The 16,179-nt window shown below is 46.7% G+C and overlaps 1 protein-coding gene across 6 annotated transcripts in view; it reads left to right on the forward strand.

Annotated features, from left to right (window-relative positions):
• SPTBN1 (spectrin beta, non-erythrocytic 1) overlaps positions 1–16,179 on the forward strand; it is a 204,033-nt gene that overhangs the window by 125,168 nt on the left and 62,686 nt on the right. For all 6 annotated transcript variants that reach the window (XM_032497549.1, XM_032497550.1, XM_032497551.1 and 3 more), the window contains 8 exons: positions 3,243–3,416; positions 7,132–7,223; positions 8,470–8,550; positions 8,925–9,040; positions 12,274–12,386; positions 13,166–13,353; positions 14,396–14,513; positions 15,522–15,680. In XM_032497549.1, the coding sequence (XP_032353440.1) occupies positions 3,243–3,416; positions 7,132–7,223; positions 8,470–8,550; positions 8,925–9,040; positions 12,274–12,386; positions 13,166–13,353; positions 14,396–14,513; positions 15,522–15,680 (1,041 nt within the window). The remainder of the gene's footprint in view (positions 1–3,242; positions 3,417–7,131; positions 7,224–8,469; positions 8,551–8,924; positions 9,041–12,273; positions 12,387–13,165; positions 13,354–14,395; positions 14,514–15,521; positions 15,681–16,179) is intronic.

The following is a 16,179-nucleotide window of genomic DNA, read 5'->3' on the forward strand; positions in this document are numbered from 1 at the left end:
GGTGCTTGAGGGGACTTGAGTTGCATCTAGGTCTGGAGTGAACCACCCATAGCTCCCACCTGGTATGACCAGTCAGCACCTGCATGGGGTCCCTGCCGTGTGGCATTAGACTTTCCCACCCTGCGGGAAAGGTTTGGACCCTCCCACAGCCCTCCCCCTCCCACACCACTGCACCCTATATTCATGTGGAAACCAACACATGAGCCACTGGAGTTTCGCAGAGAGAGAACAGAGGCTTAAGCTGTCTCCTGTGTGTTCGAGATAGAGGTTTTCAAGAGGAAAGTGTGAAAGAACAATGGTCGTGCCTGCTGGAGCCTGGGAAGCTCCCTACAGCCCCCCAGCCCAGCCTGTTCTTTGTTCTCCTCCTGCTCAGGTCAACCGACAGGACTGAAACAATTAGTAGAGTTTGCTGTCCTTTATTCAAGGGAACACAGTCCATGGGTGGGGGATTGCACCTCACAGGCGGTGGGGCAGTCTTCCTGAGGGATTCTGGGCCAGAGCGGGTTTTACAGAGGTTAAGAGAGGCAGCAGGGGACCAGGGAGGGGACCAGCTTAGGGGGCGCGGGCCTTGTTTTCCGGAGTGCGGTGAGCTGGCCAAGCTGGGTGAAAAGCTGCAGTGAGTGGTGGTCGGTCTCCTTGCCTGGGGTTTTCCTTCCGTGCAGGCTGACTTAGCTTTGTGACATGGGCTGGGCCACTGGGGCAGCCTCCGTTTTGTGGGTCCTGATACTTGAGTTCCCTTCATCCATTCTAATGCCATCCGCACTGTCCTCTCACGCTCAGGTAGGAGATAACCTCCTCTGGCCTTGCAGAGGTAGGCTGGGGAGAACATCACTGCCGTCCTCCATCTCGGCATGTGCTGCCAGGCACAGGGTGTTTCAGCCCCAGTCTCTCCAGTCAGGGGCTCCAGCCTTAGAGAGACGTGGAACAGCAGTGAGAAATGTCAGAAGCCTGGGGACCAGAGTGCCTGCACCTCCTGCAGGCAGTTAATCCCCATCACTCATCTTTGAATTGAGGTTTAGCAGGAACCTCATTCAGTCCAGAAGCCCCCAGGACATGAGAAAAACAAGGGACCACTGTGAGTTGTCACTTTGTCACCTTGAGAAATGACTGCTGATCCAGAGAAAATCAGAACTGAAAGCTCACACATGAAAACAGACGCGGAGGCAGCAACTGCCTCCCCGAGGGAGCGCAGGCACCCCTACCTCTCGGAGGCATCTCTCCCTCTGAGGAAGGAGCATGGTGACACCCGGTGCAGGGTGCCCGGGGGAGGCTTCTGGACGCTCCCTGGAATTTTAGATGGTGTCCCACCGCCTTTCTTTTTCATAGCTAACCTTTTTCTTACCACGCTGAATTGCTTGATTTTGATGTAAATGTTATCACTTGACTTAACGTGAATAACAAGTCCTAGCATTTCTGATATACCTGAAATGTATTAGTTGTGGAGTTTCTGAGAGAGAATGTCTTGTTTGCTGGTGGGGAGATTGTAAGCAAAACTCCCATAATACAGACTTCCCTGGATGGGTACCCAAGGGGTTTGGTTCCGGGACCTGCCGTGGATACATACGCAGGGCCGACTAGTGTGAAGAGCCTGACTTTCAGGGATTTCTTTTTCCACTGCTGTTATTTGAAAATAGAACCTGCGGCTTGTGGTAAGGCCTCTGTTTGTAGTCTTACTTCCTCAGTCGAAGCACATTGTTCTGTGCCTGCTAGTCCTTTTTTGTAGGAGAAGAGAAGGTCAAGGGAGAAAAATAATGTGCTCTGAAGCTTGGTACTTAGAGTGGCCACTTGCTACCCCAGTCGTCTTCTCTGCAGATGTTTTCCATCTAGCATGTACCAGAGGATCTCACCTACAGAGGGGAGAGTGGGAAACAGGCAAGATGTTACCGTGGGACCAGCCGCACCCTCACCTGCGTGTGCTCAGGTCGCTGCACACCTGGCTGCCTCTCCTGGGGGACACCAGCTCAGAGCACACACCGTGCCCTGTCCATCTGTGGGCATTCGGTTCACTCTATGTGGGCCTTGTACTCTGAACCAAACCAGAGGCCACTGAGAATATAACAATTATAAAGTATCACCCCTGCTCTCAAGAAGCCAGTAATCTAGTTGGAATTACTAAGAACGGTACATATGAAATAATAGCAAAAATGTAAGATACATGAGTAGTTCCTGAACTCTGTGGTCCAGACCATGAATATACAGGTCTTGGGAGGAGGGAGACTTGAGAGAGCTGGAGTGGTTGAGAATGGTTGGGAGTGACTCCTAGAAGGAAAGATGAGCTTTGAACCGAACATCAGAAGATGAGTGGGGTGTGGTGGTGGCCCAGGAGGTAGGACAGCAGCCAGGCCGAGCACATCTTCTGGCCAGTGGGATGTGTCCAGCCTGGTGGCCGCTGTGAGGAAGAGTGAGATCAGCCTGAGACGCAGCCTCTGCTAGAGGGCAGTGATGGGTGACAGAGGGGCTAGGAAAGACGGAGCCAGCGGGAGAGCCCTGAGCTTGCTCTTGACACAGGAGACGACACAGACCCATTGAAAGTTTCGTGTGTGTGTGAATATATATATCTCTTTATCGTTTGCTTTGTTTATTTAAAATGTTCACCTTCAAAGGGCCTTTTTTGGATTTCAACATAACTGAATAAAAGGAACAGACATTTGGGATATTGAAAGTAGACTACCCTCATATTTTTTTTCCTGTATCCTTTCTGTTCAGTAAGTCACACCCTTTTACTCAGCCCCCTCCCCATCTTCCTCACGAAAACCCCACTCGGAATGCTTCTGGTTTGGCGGTGTGTCCCCCTTTTCATTTTGAGCCAACTTTAGGAAACGACACAAACCAGTCGGTGGCAAACCTATTTTCACGTTTAAAGGAGCCAGAAACTCCTCTGTGTTTTGCCATGCATCTGCAAAAAATTATGTGGATGGCCACAGTAGCTTCTGAAATTCTTTATAAAAATTGGGTTCCTTTTTCTCTAAACTTCCAGCTTCTGTACTCGTTATAAATTGTGTAGCTTCTACAACTAAACAAACCTCCAAAGAGTGATCGGTTGTCGCCCCCTAAGTAAACTTCTCTCTCCCAAGGCTGTTAGATAAATACTGTCCTCGGACTGAAGAAGCACAGGGTTTTGCTGTTTTGTGGGGGCGGGAGAGTGCTGCATGAACGGGCACGTGTGAGCTCTGGGCAGCAGCTCTGAGCCTGTCTCTGCCCTGCCAGATGACCTGTTTCTACCTTTGCTCATTCGTTTCTAGCCTAAACCTACCAAGGGACGAATGCGCATCCACTGTCTGGAAAATGTGGACAAGGCCCTTCAGTTCCTGAAGGAGCAGAGAGTCCATCTTGAGAACATGGGCTCCCATGACATCGTGGATGGGAACCACCGGCTGACCCTTGGCCTCATCTGGACCATCATCCTGCGCTTTCAGGTAAGGGACATGGCCCTGGCACGTCTGCCTTCCTCCCAGCTACGAGCATCCTTGTGAATCTGGCTCCCCATCTCAGAGGGACAGGAAGACCATGTTGAAATGGCATCTCCGAGTCAGGCATGCGGCGCTGTGTATCACATTTGGCGGCCCTGTGGGCATGTGGCAGCCACCATATCCTCCTTCAGTCTTGCTAGCTCCTGAAAATCTGGGCTCTTTTAAAGTGGTTTCTGGGTTGTGTCCCAGCTCACCACATCATCGGTACCTACTCTGAATGTCTGGTGTCTGCTGCTCATCTTCCAGGTGCAGGGGTATAAGGATGTGGCAGAGCCACTACCTCTAGAACATCTGAGCTTCACCAGATTGTGGCATGCATCATAGAATATTTTTTTAGGAGAAGCTGTTTAGGATTATGACACATGTGTGGGCTCCGTTTTCACCTTCTCATTCTCCTTTGGATGTGTGGAAGCAGTTTTCAGGGAGAATGGGGGGAATGTGCAAAAGCCTTATGCTCTTTTGAATTGATGATGCTTTTATGGGTTTGTTATACTAGGTTCTAAGTCTAGAAATACTCTAAGCCAGAAAGTACTCTCTCAAGGTCATTTTGTGCGGTTCCTTCACTTTGTGAGGAAAGGGAGGAGCCTTGCCAGGGATCGCACGGCCAGGCTGGGCTGCTGTGTCTGCCTCTGACCCCATAGGAGAGAGCTCAGCCTTCCTTGTCTGAAGTACCATCGGCCTGATTACTGGCTCTTTCTCCAGGATATTGCTTCATGCTCTTGCTTTTCAATTAAAATCTGAAATGCAGGACAGACTTCTTACTGTCGCATCAGGTTACTCTATAAACAAGAGCCCTAGCAGTCCTGTCTCCTCGGTGGCTGTGTTTTCTGTGCCTTTCCTTCCTGTTAGGCCCCTTTGATGAAGTCTGATTGATTTATCTGGGTAAATAAAAATCTCACCAAAAAGGGCAAAAACAGAAATCAAATTATAGCTCCCTTTGTATTCAACCTCTAACCAATCGCTTTCCTTCTCACTTCCCTCAGGATCGGATCTGGCTGTAGTTCAGTGGTCTGTGTGGGTGGAGGGATGGGACTGAACAAAGACACTCCCCCAATGGGTAGTTCCTAAGCCTTGAGTGATCATCTGCCTCTTTGGGAAAGCTTTCTGCTAATTCAGGTTCCCCTTCCCAGCCCCAGCACTTCTAATTAAGTAGGTCTGAGGTGGGAACCACCGTTGAAGATGACATCATTAATGGAGTTAATTGCAACAATCAACGGCTTTATTTTGCAAACAGAATGCTTATGTAGGCTTATGTCATTTAGTTCCTGAAAGATTTGAAAATGGAGTGAATACCATTAAATTCACTAATTATTGCTCTCGGCCTTAGGCCAGCAGAGGTGAAATGAGCAGGACCCTCCTTGAGCCTCATATCCATTCTGTAGAGTAAAAAGTTCTGTTTCCCTTGCCTGTGGCCTGTAGTAATCAGAGCGTGGCCTCTCTTGACAGCAGGTCGGTGCCCATGGGGACTGGGGAGCTGGCACACACAGCCCTTTCCAGGATTCTCAGCATGAATTGGGTTGAGTCATTGACTCATTAGCTTCCTGCCAGCTTGCCTTTTTCTGTGCTTGAACCTGTAAATGCTGATAAGTACTTTCTCACTTTCCTTTGAGGCAAGAAACACAGGCCGGTGATGTTACTGCATGGCCGGCAGGATTGGTGTCTGGCACGACGCTCTCCTCACCCCCACCTCCAGCAGCTTTGTCAGATCATCCCCTGCTCCACAGACACATTGACTCTGCACCAGTCAAGGGCCAGTGCACATTCTGCCTCCCCTATAAAGCTTCCCCAAGTGTTGACAAAGATCTCTCTTCCCCCAGCTCCTGAACGTATAGCCTTGTCTTATGTTTCCAGCGTGTGTGTGTCCCCAGAGCCTCCAAGACATAGCTCGCCCTGATGGGTGTAGCAGGTGTCCTTTGAATACCAATGATGACGGATGGGTTTTATGCTTCTTTCCCTGAAAGAGAGAGTAAAAGCTGGTGTGAGAAACTGTGAATGAAAGTGTTCGAGTTTGCCTAGTCCACATAGGGAACTATGTTCATTTCAGAAGGGTAGACTTTGTTTCTAAATGAACAAGTCTGGAAGCACAGTCCCTTCATACAAAGGCAAGGAGTTAGTGTGTAAAATTCCACTGCCTTGCCTGTTGAGTCCGTGTCTCACCCCTCCAGGGAGAATCATTCTTGCACATTCACCCTTTGGAGTTTGGAGCTTACACAAACTCATAGTTGACTTGAGTTACTTACTACAGTTAAAAGTGGAGAATTTTTTTAGAAGTATGATTATTCCAATTTCTAGGTGTTACTCCTACTTGAAAGTTTCTGATTTTTAATCTTACATTTATATATTTTTATCCTCTTCCTATTTCTTTCTTCAAAAAGAATCCTGGGTTGTGTTTCTAGATTAAATGGTAAGACCTTTGATGGGGGCCAGGACAGGAAAGCTTGAATTGGTTAGTGCTGAAAGAGGATGGATGGATGGCCTTCTAGGCCAACACTGTTTCCTCTACTTCCCACCCCATATCTTATTATTATAACCAAGGAACTAAAGGCAAAAGGTGATTTAGAGCATTTGTCTAAAATTGTGTGACTGGTAGGCAGCCTGTGATCCAAAGAGCCCACCTGTTCGGGTGTCCTCCCCAAGAGTTCCAGGGCCCAGCAGCCCTGTTAGATAGCCACTCCTCGGAGGGGACCCCAGGGAGCTGGCCCAAGGACGCACAGTCAGTGGAGAGCCTGGATTCAGACCAGGAAGCCTGACTTTGGTGCCAGTGGACCAGGCTCTGCGTGATGTTGAAGAGGAGCAGCCTGTGAGTAGCTTATGGATGCAGACTGCCGTGGGCCGTTCAGGCCGCTTAACAAAGAACCACAGGCTGGGTGGCTTACAGACAACAGAATCTGCCTCTCACAGTTCTGGAGGCTGTGGGTTTGAGACCAGCATGGTCAGGTGGCTTGCAGACTTCTCATCATGTCATCGCAGGGTGGAAGGTGCTGGGGATCTCTCTGGAGCCTCTTTTATAAGGCGAGGATCCCATTTGTGATGGTTTCACTCTCATGACTTAAGCACCTTGGCAAAGGCCCCAACTCTTAATGCCATTGCCTTTGGGGGTTAGGATCTCAACGTAAGAACTTGTGGGGGGTACATCCACTCAGACCACACAGCACAGACCACGTAAACAGCATTTAAGTGCGCTCTTTCTCTCAGAGTTTGGGTCCGTTTTCAGGAAATGATGCACACACTGTCGTCATCCACAAAGGACTCGCTCTCCCTGGTGTGAAAAATCTTTGGTTATGAAAAACCAAACCTAGTATTTTTCTGGAGTCCAGTGAGGTTCAAGGTCTACCATGTGAACCACCATGCTGGCTTTTAGTTAGAAAGGTGGGTTATGCTGGGGGTAGAAGTGACCCCTGATTGTTTCTGGGAAGTCATGCAGATAACTAGTCTTCACTCTTCTCCCTGTGCAGAGTAGAAAACCGAGTTCTGTTGGTGTTTCTAAGAGGTGAACCCTGGCTTCAGAGACCAGTTTTCGTCTGACCCTCAGAGTAGCCGGTCTGCAGGGCTGGGTGTTGATCTAAAGTTTACTCTTTATGTATACGCAGACCTGGTCTTCTGTGGCTTTCGTTAGGAAGCTGACCCATCTATTCATCTAAAATTTCTTTGTAAATCTTAGATCCAGGATATCAGTGTGGAAACTGAAGACAACAAAGAGAAGAAATCTGCCAAGGACGCTCTGCTCTTGTGGTGCCAGATGAAGACAGCTGGGTGAGCGTGAACTCGGGGCCTGGGGCTGCTTCTCCCAGGACCAGGTTCTGCCATGGTCATCACTTAACAAGGCGTTGACTAGTATCCTTTTCACTGCTTCCAATGAGCCATCTTGTTAACTCGAAAGCTGTTGATATACTAACATTTCAGCTAGTTCTCAGAACAGAAGGAGTTCTGATGTATACTGGGGACCTGTCGTCTGCTCAGTTTCCCTCTGTTTATTAGGGAAGCCCTGGAGAGCAGTTTATCTTGAATTTTAAAACCCTGAAACCATGTTTAAGAATCACGTCCATGACATTTGTAAAAGTTGTGGGTTTTCTTGTCTCTCTAATTTCTGTTACTTTGGGAAGCTTTGTGCAGTAAACTTCAGGGTTATCTTTACACATTATCTCAGTTTCCCTTTCTTTTAGTCTTTTATTGAAATTTCAGTGAAATGATTTTTTTAGAGGACTGCGTCTTATTTATTGCTCACTGAAACTGTCCAAGCTCATAGGTACTTATTGAGAACTGGTTTTGTACCAGGGTAATTAGAAGGTACTGTCAGGACTTCTTGGAGGATAGATGTAACTATAGGGAATAGGATCAGTCAGTGATAACTATGGAAAATAAAGAGTTGTCAGGCTTAATAAGAGGATCAAGTTAGGAATGAACTTTTAATCAACCACAGATAGAAAATTATTCAGTCAGTGTTGTGCAGAGTAGCTGATTGATAAGGGAGGGGTAAGTTTCAAACATAGGGAGGTCTTTTGGGGAGCTACTTGATTTACAAAACCCCATCCAGCTCAGTGATATGGGGAAGAAAGAAAGCTGGGTGTTCGAACGGGTCATCCCAGCCATTTCCTCTCCCGAAGTGCTGGGTGAACTTGGGTCTTGGTGACTTCAGGGTTGTGGTACCTCTCTCGGGGGCAAGGAAAGCCAGTGAAGCAGGGAGGCCTCAGAGGCACCTAGGTTGTGGTCGCTTTTTTCTTAGTAAGGGTGGTGTTTTCAGTCGAGGACACAGTTCACATCTTTTCTCAGATTGAATTGCCAAGCGAAGAAAAGCCACGTGGGTGTGTATTTTATTTTTATTTCACAGCAAGTGGAAGTTGAGGCAATATTCGCTTGGACTTGATTGTCCTTATTGATATTCACTGCCTTATGTTTTCACACTGCTTACAGACTTTTAAAAAAAACACTGCATTTTGCAAAAGCACAGACCTTTATTTGGTAATTGCGTTGCCTTTCTCTTGTGCCTTGTCGGTGTTAGGTACCCCAACGTCAACATTCACAATTTCACCACTAGCTGGAGGGATGGCATGGCCTTCAACGCACTGATACACAAACACCGGTGAGTCCTTAGAAGTCACGCTAACAGTTTTGGGGGAGGATGTTGACCTCCAGTTGTAGCAGATCCGGGTGACTTTTGACAAGTCCGTTGCCTTAGATGTTGCACCACGGTGGAATTTCCTGCCTTCCACTTGAGGAAAATGGGAGAGAATGTGTGAATTCTCCCAAAACAAAGCAACAAGTTCGCCCATTCTCTTCGATTCTCTTAATAAACTTCGAGGTGTTTATTCAAAAATCGGTTTTCCTTGTTTGATGATTACATAGTACTATAGGCTTTGACTACGCTAAGGGGATTCTTTGGAGCAGTCATTGTGTCCTGTTGGTCACACGATGTGTTTTCAAGCCACAGTTTTTATTGTGTTTTGTTTCTCATAGGCCTGACCTGATAGACTTTGACAAACTGAAGAAATCCAATGCACACTACAATCTGCAGAATGCATTCAACCTGGCAGAGCAGCACCTCGGCCTCACAAAGCTGTTGGATCCCGAAGGTGAGGACTCGGGTGGTGGGAGGTGGGACCTTGGTTGGGCATCTCTAGTGCTGAGGGCTAAGTATAAAATCTGCTTTGTGTCAGTTTTATTTGTTCAGTGAGCATGCTTTGGAGATTCTCTCAGGAAGAGGAGCTTAATTTTGGTGTGGGAGTTACCTGAGAATTTGTGTAAAAGATTACATGTTAAAAGGCCTTGCAAGATGAGTATGATTTAATAAACATGTTCTCAAGGAGAGGACGTGCTAGGCAGAGGGATTTGTGTGAGCAGAGGGACCAGGAAAGAGGAGGCTGTGTTTGGGGATGAGCAGTTCATTGGGGATGGTGTTTAGAGTGGTAATAGGGAAAATACAACTGGAGAGGTAGGCGGGGGCCTGATAGGTTAACATTTGCAGATGTGGTTCAGCAGGCAGTAGGGAGTCATTGAAGGCTCTTAGCCTCTGTTCTCAAGGAAAGGAAATGCTGTAGGTTCTCCACACGCTTGTTGACTGACGTTCAGCCCATGGTGGCAAGAGCCTGGTTTGGCTCCTGTGGAGATGGGGGCGGGGGCCTCCCTAGGAGACTGGTGTCTGCTCCTGAGCAAGAAGAGCTTAGATGAGGAGGGTGCACCAGGAGCAAGTGGGTAGCAGAAGATAACACTCACAGCCCTCCTCACGGCTGGCTGCTTGGGGCCAGCACCCCAGGCTCTGCATGGAGCCCACCTCTCTCTGCTCTGCAGATCCCTGCAGTGGGACCCAAAGACTGGCTGCAGGTGACACAGAGCTGACCTGTGTGGGGCCGTCCCGTAGGTCATAGCTCCCTTGCTTAACACAATCCCAGTTGTAGGCTTTGTCTTAGTGTGAGCTCCTGTGGAGACTTTTTCTAACATGGAGAAACCTTTAAAATGTAAGAGGATTTGTTTGTAGTGCTGGAGCTTTTTAGAACCTCTCAACTGTGAGCAAATATTAGAGAGTGAAAGTTTAAAGTTCTTATAAATATAGAACAGGAAGTTGAGCTCCCCAAGGGCAGCTCAAGGTCAGGAGGCTGCAGGCAGGCTTCTTGCTATTTTCCAGTGCATCAGATTCACTGATATGTTCACTGCAGGAAGCTGAGATAAAATTATCTTTGCTCTAGCCCATTAAATGATTTCTCAACGTAAACAAAAAACTAAAATTCCTTGGGCTATGATAAATCTTTGTACTTAACCCCTGCCTTACTGTGGACAGGCATCCTTCCTGAATCCTAGCTTTGGGAAAGAACCTTTGATAAAGAACCTTTTTTTTAATCACCAAGACAAAATTTTTAAAATAACTCACTTGTTAGTTAATCTTTCTAATGACTGCTCACTGTGAAAAGGGGGTTGATGTTTCCCAGATCACTTGAAGACAAGGAGCTAAAAAAGGCAGTTGATGTCACTTACTCTGTGGGTTTGATCTTGATTATTAGTTGTCCTCTGCTATTATTAGCTGTCCGGTGCCCCAGAGATCATCAATTAAATTACAGTTGTAAACAAGTTAAAAAGGGGTTGAGGGGAAGGTTTTGCCTGCTTGCTCGTTGCCGGTTATGTCAACATTTTGTGTTTATTAAATTGCGTACAGGGCCGTCATTTTCCCCTAGCCTCCCTCCAGTTCTCTCTACGAAGGGCCCACTTTGATGGGACCGGGCAGACACAGGAGTCGGCCTCAGCAGCCCTGGGGTGGGAACAGTAGCTGTGGCCCCCACTGCCACCAGCTGCCTCGGTGACCCTGAGCAGGGACCTTTCCTGCCCTGCACCCTGGTGGTCTCATCTTTAAGAGAAACAACCCTGCCTCACACAGGCTGCCAGAAGTGAGGTACACATGTGAACGCACATTTTAAAAGAGCCCAATCTTTTGATTATGAACCATCTGTGGCTTCTCTCCTCAGTCTGTTCCGAGCTGAGCACCTCCCTGAACATTGCCGTACCTGGAAGCCTTGCCACCTTCGTTCTTTTGCTCCCTTCCTCGATAAACATTCATTGGCCACCCTCTCTGCATAGACAGCACCCTTAAGAGGTTGGGAGGTAGGGTGGCAAAGGGCTCCCCAAGACTGTGTTCCTACCTTGGGGACTTAGTCTTGTGAGGCTAGTGAAATGTGCATAAGTAATCATAGTTCCTGGCAGAAGGCAAACTCTGTGTCCATGTAAACAGAGCCCTTATGGAACCAGAGGAGAGAGTTCCTCCAGCTGTAGGGGTCAGAAATGGCCCTGAGGAGTGGTAGCCTCTAAGCTGGACCTGGAAGGATAGGAAGACGGTGATGGGGTGGGGAAAGCCTTTTCAGGCAAAGGGTGTTTGTCAGTGAGGAGAGGGAATTTTGGGAGTTGTGGTGGTGGGAGGATGGTGGTGTGTAGGGGGAAGTGATGAATAGTCCCGTTTGGTTCAGATCTAAGGTGTCTTAGAAGAACTAGTAGAATGCCTGAAACGGAATTCTGGCACTTTAAGGAAGCCTGTAAATATTTGAAGCTGGATGGAAGGAAGGAAAGTTACAGCAATTCATGGAGAACTTGGGGGCTTAAACTTTATTTTTCAGACTGCAGGGCACTTTTGAGTAACTCAGTCTAGGAGGAGGTGTGTTCACAGCTGTGTTTCTGGAAGATCAGCTAGGGACAGTGTGTAAAGTGAATTGAGTAACAGGGAGATCCAGTGAGGAAGCCATTGTGTCAGGCCTGGTTGTGTGACCATGAGAGTCAGCCCCATGAGTGACCATGATTTCGTCATTCGTTTTCAGACTTAGTGACTAACTGGACATGGGTAACAAGGAGACAACAATGTCTGTAGACTTAGTGACTAGGGAAAAAAGTTAGAACTGAAGCACAGACCAGCTTGGTAGATGGGGGAGGTAGGGAGGTGGACCTGGTGTATCTGAGTAGTAACCACATTGCTAAGAATGCTGAGTGAATTCTTACTATGTTCTTCATTTCTGTATAGTAGTTTTACATATATTTTGTCATCTTGGTGGCCTGGGATCCTCTAGAGAAAGAATTGTGTCTATTAAGACTTTTGTGTCCTTATTGCAGTAGAAGGCATTTTGAGTATTTGTGTGGTAAAAGAGCCAGTGAGAGGGTCTCACCCTCATTAGTTAGTTAGCTGTACAGTTAACACACTGATGGCAGAACTCTCAAGTGCAAAAAACAAAAACATGAGCCTGTTCAGTGTTGAGCAGCTGTCCTGGGTTGTTCCTGCTGCCTGGGCGGCGGCACCCTGAGCAGAGCACTGAACAGAGGCTTCTCTGGGTTACAGATATCAGTGTGGACCACCCCGATGAGAAGTCCATTATCACTTACGTGGTGACCTACTACCACTACTTCTCCAAGATGAAGGCCTTGGCTGTTGAAGGAAAACGAATTGGAAAGGTGAGCTCGCACTAGTTCTGTAAGTCGTGGGACATAATCAAGGGCCATGTCTTAATGTGCTGCCGCCACGCACTCAGGCACTCAGCTGTTAGGAGATCGTGGTGGACTCTTCACACGGCAGGGAAGTGGGCAGAAGCCACTCCATCCCAAAGAGCAACAGGAAGTAGGAGTGGTGGCTAAATATTTAGGAAGGGCTTTCAGGGGGAATCTCAGACCCAGAAACATCCCTCCCCTCAGCTTTGCCAGAAAATTGAGTATTGAGAATCTGAGTTGCCTGATGTCATGGGAGTGAAAATCCCACTTACCCCACTTGGAAAGGCCTCAGTATTTTTCGTTTGGCTGATCTTCCTGCCCCTGCCATGTATTATTTCAAAACACATCAGACCAGATGACATTGTCTCCCCAGCGCAATAGAAAGGAAACGTCACAGGGATTCACAGGACAGGACCTAGCAAAATAGAGCCCTTTTTGTGTCTCTAGGAATTTTGGAGTTTAGGCATCAGGAGTCATTCAGGATCTTAAACCCTTTGCCTGGGGGTTGGGAGGTTACGAAACCAGTTGCAGTTGAGTTAAGATGTCATTGCTCACAAGTAATATCCACAATCTGAGTGCCTTTAGCAAATGGTTCCTGGAGTTTAAAAGTGCTTGTGCCAAAGCCTCCTAGACCCGTTCAAAGCCAGTCATTAAGTGTGTGTGTGCTTCCTATAGGGCTGCAGTCATGTTTCCCTCTAAGTAACAATACGATCTTGCTTTTCCATTGTTCTAACTCTTGTCTGCAGGTGCTTGACAATGCTATTGAAACAGAAAAAATGATTGAAAAGTATGAATCCCTTGCCTCCGACCTTCTGGAATGGATTGAACAAACCATCATTATTTTGAACAATCGCAAATTTGCCAACTCGCTGGTTGGGGTTCAGCAACAGCTTCAGGCATTCAACACATACCGCACTGTGGAGAAACCACCCAAGTAAGATGCAGATTGGAACACGTTACCCTTAACGTGGGAAGAGAGATCATGGCAGCCACAGACCCGTTTTCTGACTTGTGTGGTCTCCTCTCTCAGTGAATGCTTCTTAGCAGCAGCCTGTCCTGCTCCTTTTCACCTGAGCCTCTGTTGCTGAGTTGTGTTACACGTCATACCCTCTGTGAGCCCTTTCCAGTAGAAATGTGCCACTGATACCTGGGATAGATGAGAATCCCAAGAAATAGTGCAGGTCCCCGATTCCTTATCCAGAATTCTTGGGCCTAATGTGTTTCAGAGTTCCATAGTTTTTGGATTTTAGAGAAGTAGCGGGATGCATGTTATGTTGTGTACTGTAAGATTCCAGGTGAGTCTGAGGCAGTAACTCATAATCAAGCCCACCGACATATCTGTAGCAAATTGTGTTAATATTCACAATGTATGAATAAAGACAGTAGTTTCTTAGCAGTTCGGATCGGATTTTACTACCCTCAAAAGTTTGATTTTTCACATATCTTTAAAATGCATAATTGTCCAGTAAGGATTGTGGACCTTATCTCTTGCTTATTGTAGCAAAAGTCATTCCTCCTTTTCCTGAAAGCTCCACTTAGTTGTGAATTCCTGGCTGAGGTCCCTGCAACCCATTGACAGTGACAGCGGGTAGTAGTTTAAAGTGATCTTTGTTGAATGCATTCAGCTGTGCTCTCTGAATGAAACAAGTTCACCATCCAGGGCTTGGGGTCTAAGTCTTGATGGAGTTGGTTAACAGAAGAATAGTATTCTGTACCCCCAAATATAAATCTCAGTCACAGCAAACAGCCACAGGAAAATCCCACAGTTGGCCCCATTTTGAGGTCAGCAATGCCCCAAAACTAGCCCACTGCGGTTTCTCTAACATGCATTCCACATAAATCAAACCAGAGATAAATGACTTTTAAAACGGTGTGGCTGCATAAAGTTTTTTTTTCCTCCAGAAGCAAATGAATTTTTCCCCTTTGAAGGAACAAAATAGAGTAGATAATCTTAATGGCTGGTTTTCTCTGCTTAGATTTACTGAGAAGGGGAACTTGGAAGTCCTGCTTTTCACTATTCAGAGCAAGATGAGGGCCAATAACCAGAAGGTCTACATGCCCCGGGAGGGGAAGCTCATCTCTGATATTAACAAGGTAAAATGGATCCGTCTGGTGTCCCGGGAGGGCCAGACTTTCAGGTTCTTTCACTGGGTCTTGACTGCTAAGTGATTTTGAAAGGCTCCTTCCTGTCCTGCCACATTGATAAGTGGCACCTGTTGCTCAGGCAATGTGGAGGGTCGGGGGAGTGCTTGTGGTGGACCAGCCTGTCAGAGGTTTGGTGGGGGATGTTAGATTTTATCAAACCTGTCTTGGTTCAGCCTGTTTATCTTGTTACTCAGGTACACAATCAATTTACCTCTCATCTGTCTGAGGCATTTGACTCAAAACATCTTTAAATTGAAGATGGGAGAACTCAAAGTCTTACTTCATGTATCTGGAATCTCCCTAGAGATTGGGGTTTAGGATTTGGGCTCCTTCCATTAAAGAAGCTGTCAAAAATTTTTTGTTACCATGCTTATTATGTCTGCAATTATAAAATTTCACAGTGAGCATTATTCCCAAGTAGAAATTTAAAAAATCTAAAACTGTGGTCAGTTGTTCACATTTAGATTCTTTTCAGTGGAAATTTTTTAATACGAAGTAAGATATATTTCATAGGAATGAATTTATTTGTTGATGAGAATTTTGAAAAAAATACTCCTGAATTAAAAACAAGTGACTCAGGGTGATGTAGATGAGAGATTCATAATATGATTTCTTCGGAAAGATTATTTATCTTTTTTTTATGCTCAGAACCATTGAAAATACTTTGTTTCCTCACAATTAAAGTAAGAGATTTGTAACTTAGTTACATTGCTCCATATGCACACCATTTTGTTTCCCAGATGCAACACAGAATCTTTAGATTTAGATTGGGGAGAGTGTTCCCATGGGACTCAACTGAGAGAAAAGGGAGTTTTTTCCCAAGGCTTGAGTCACTGAGGATGGAAATGAGATTTCCCTTTTAAGTTCTCGGGTAGTTCTGAGAAGCACTGGCTGTTAACCGCAGCCAAGGATGGTTCCTTGAACACTGCAGGAAACTGTTCTCTTTCACTTCCACAGGCCTGGGAAAGACTGGAAAAAGCGGAGCACGAGCGAGAACTGGCCCTGCGGAACGAGCTCATTAGACAGGAGAAACTGGAACAGCTCGCCCGCAGATTCGACCGCAAGGCAGCTATGAGAGAGACCTGGCTGAGCGAGAACCAGCGTCTGGTGTCTCAGGTCCTACTCTAGAACAGCATTCGAGAAATTGCTGCCTGGGTGGCCTAGAACCTAGACCGTACCCAGGGGCCTTAGGGCAGCTGTTAGTTAACACCCAGTGTTCTGAAGCAGCTGTTAAGCCATCTCACCACTTCTCATGAAGAGGATGTTTATAATTTCCAATATACTTTCTCTTCTATTTAGCTAATGTTTCATAGATCTGGAAGTAGCTTAAACAGAGTTTGTTTAGAGCCAGTGAGTGTGTGTAAAACATTCACATTTCTGTAGCTTTTAAGCATTTCCCTCTTTCCCCAAGTCTTTGGCCAGCTTACCCCTTGAAGGCAGGTAGACTGGTCATGAAATAAATAAATGACTTCTTTCCTGTTTGGCTTAACATAGCCATCACCTCCTCCTGTCTCATAAGTCAGATGCTACATACGAACCATGCCCTTCTGCAAAGTGAGAAGTTGCTGGTTTGCTTTGGGGATGACATCTGAGCTCAGGCACAGTCCTCAGGCCC

This window comes from Camelus ferus, chromosome 15, assembly GCF_009834535.1.
Source record: "Camelus ferus isolate YT-003-E chromosome 15, BCGSAC_Cfer_1.0, whole genome shotgun sequence".
In the NCBI taxonomy this organism is placed as follows: Eukaryota; Metazoa; Chordata; class Mammalia; order Artiodactyla; family Camelidae; genus Camelus; species Camelus ferus.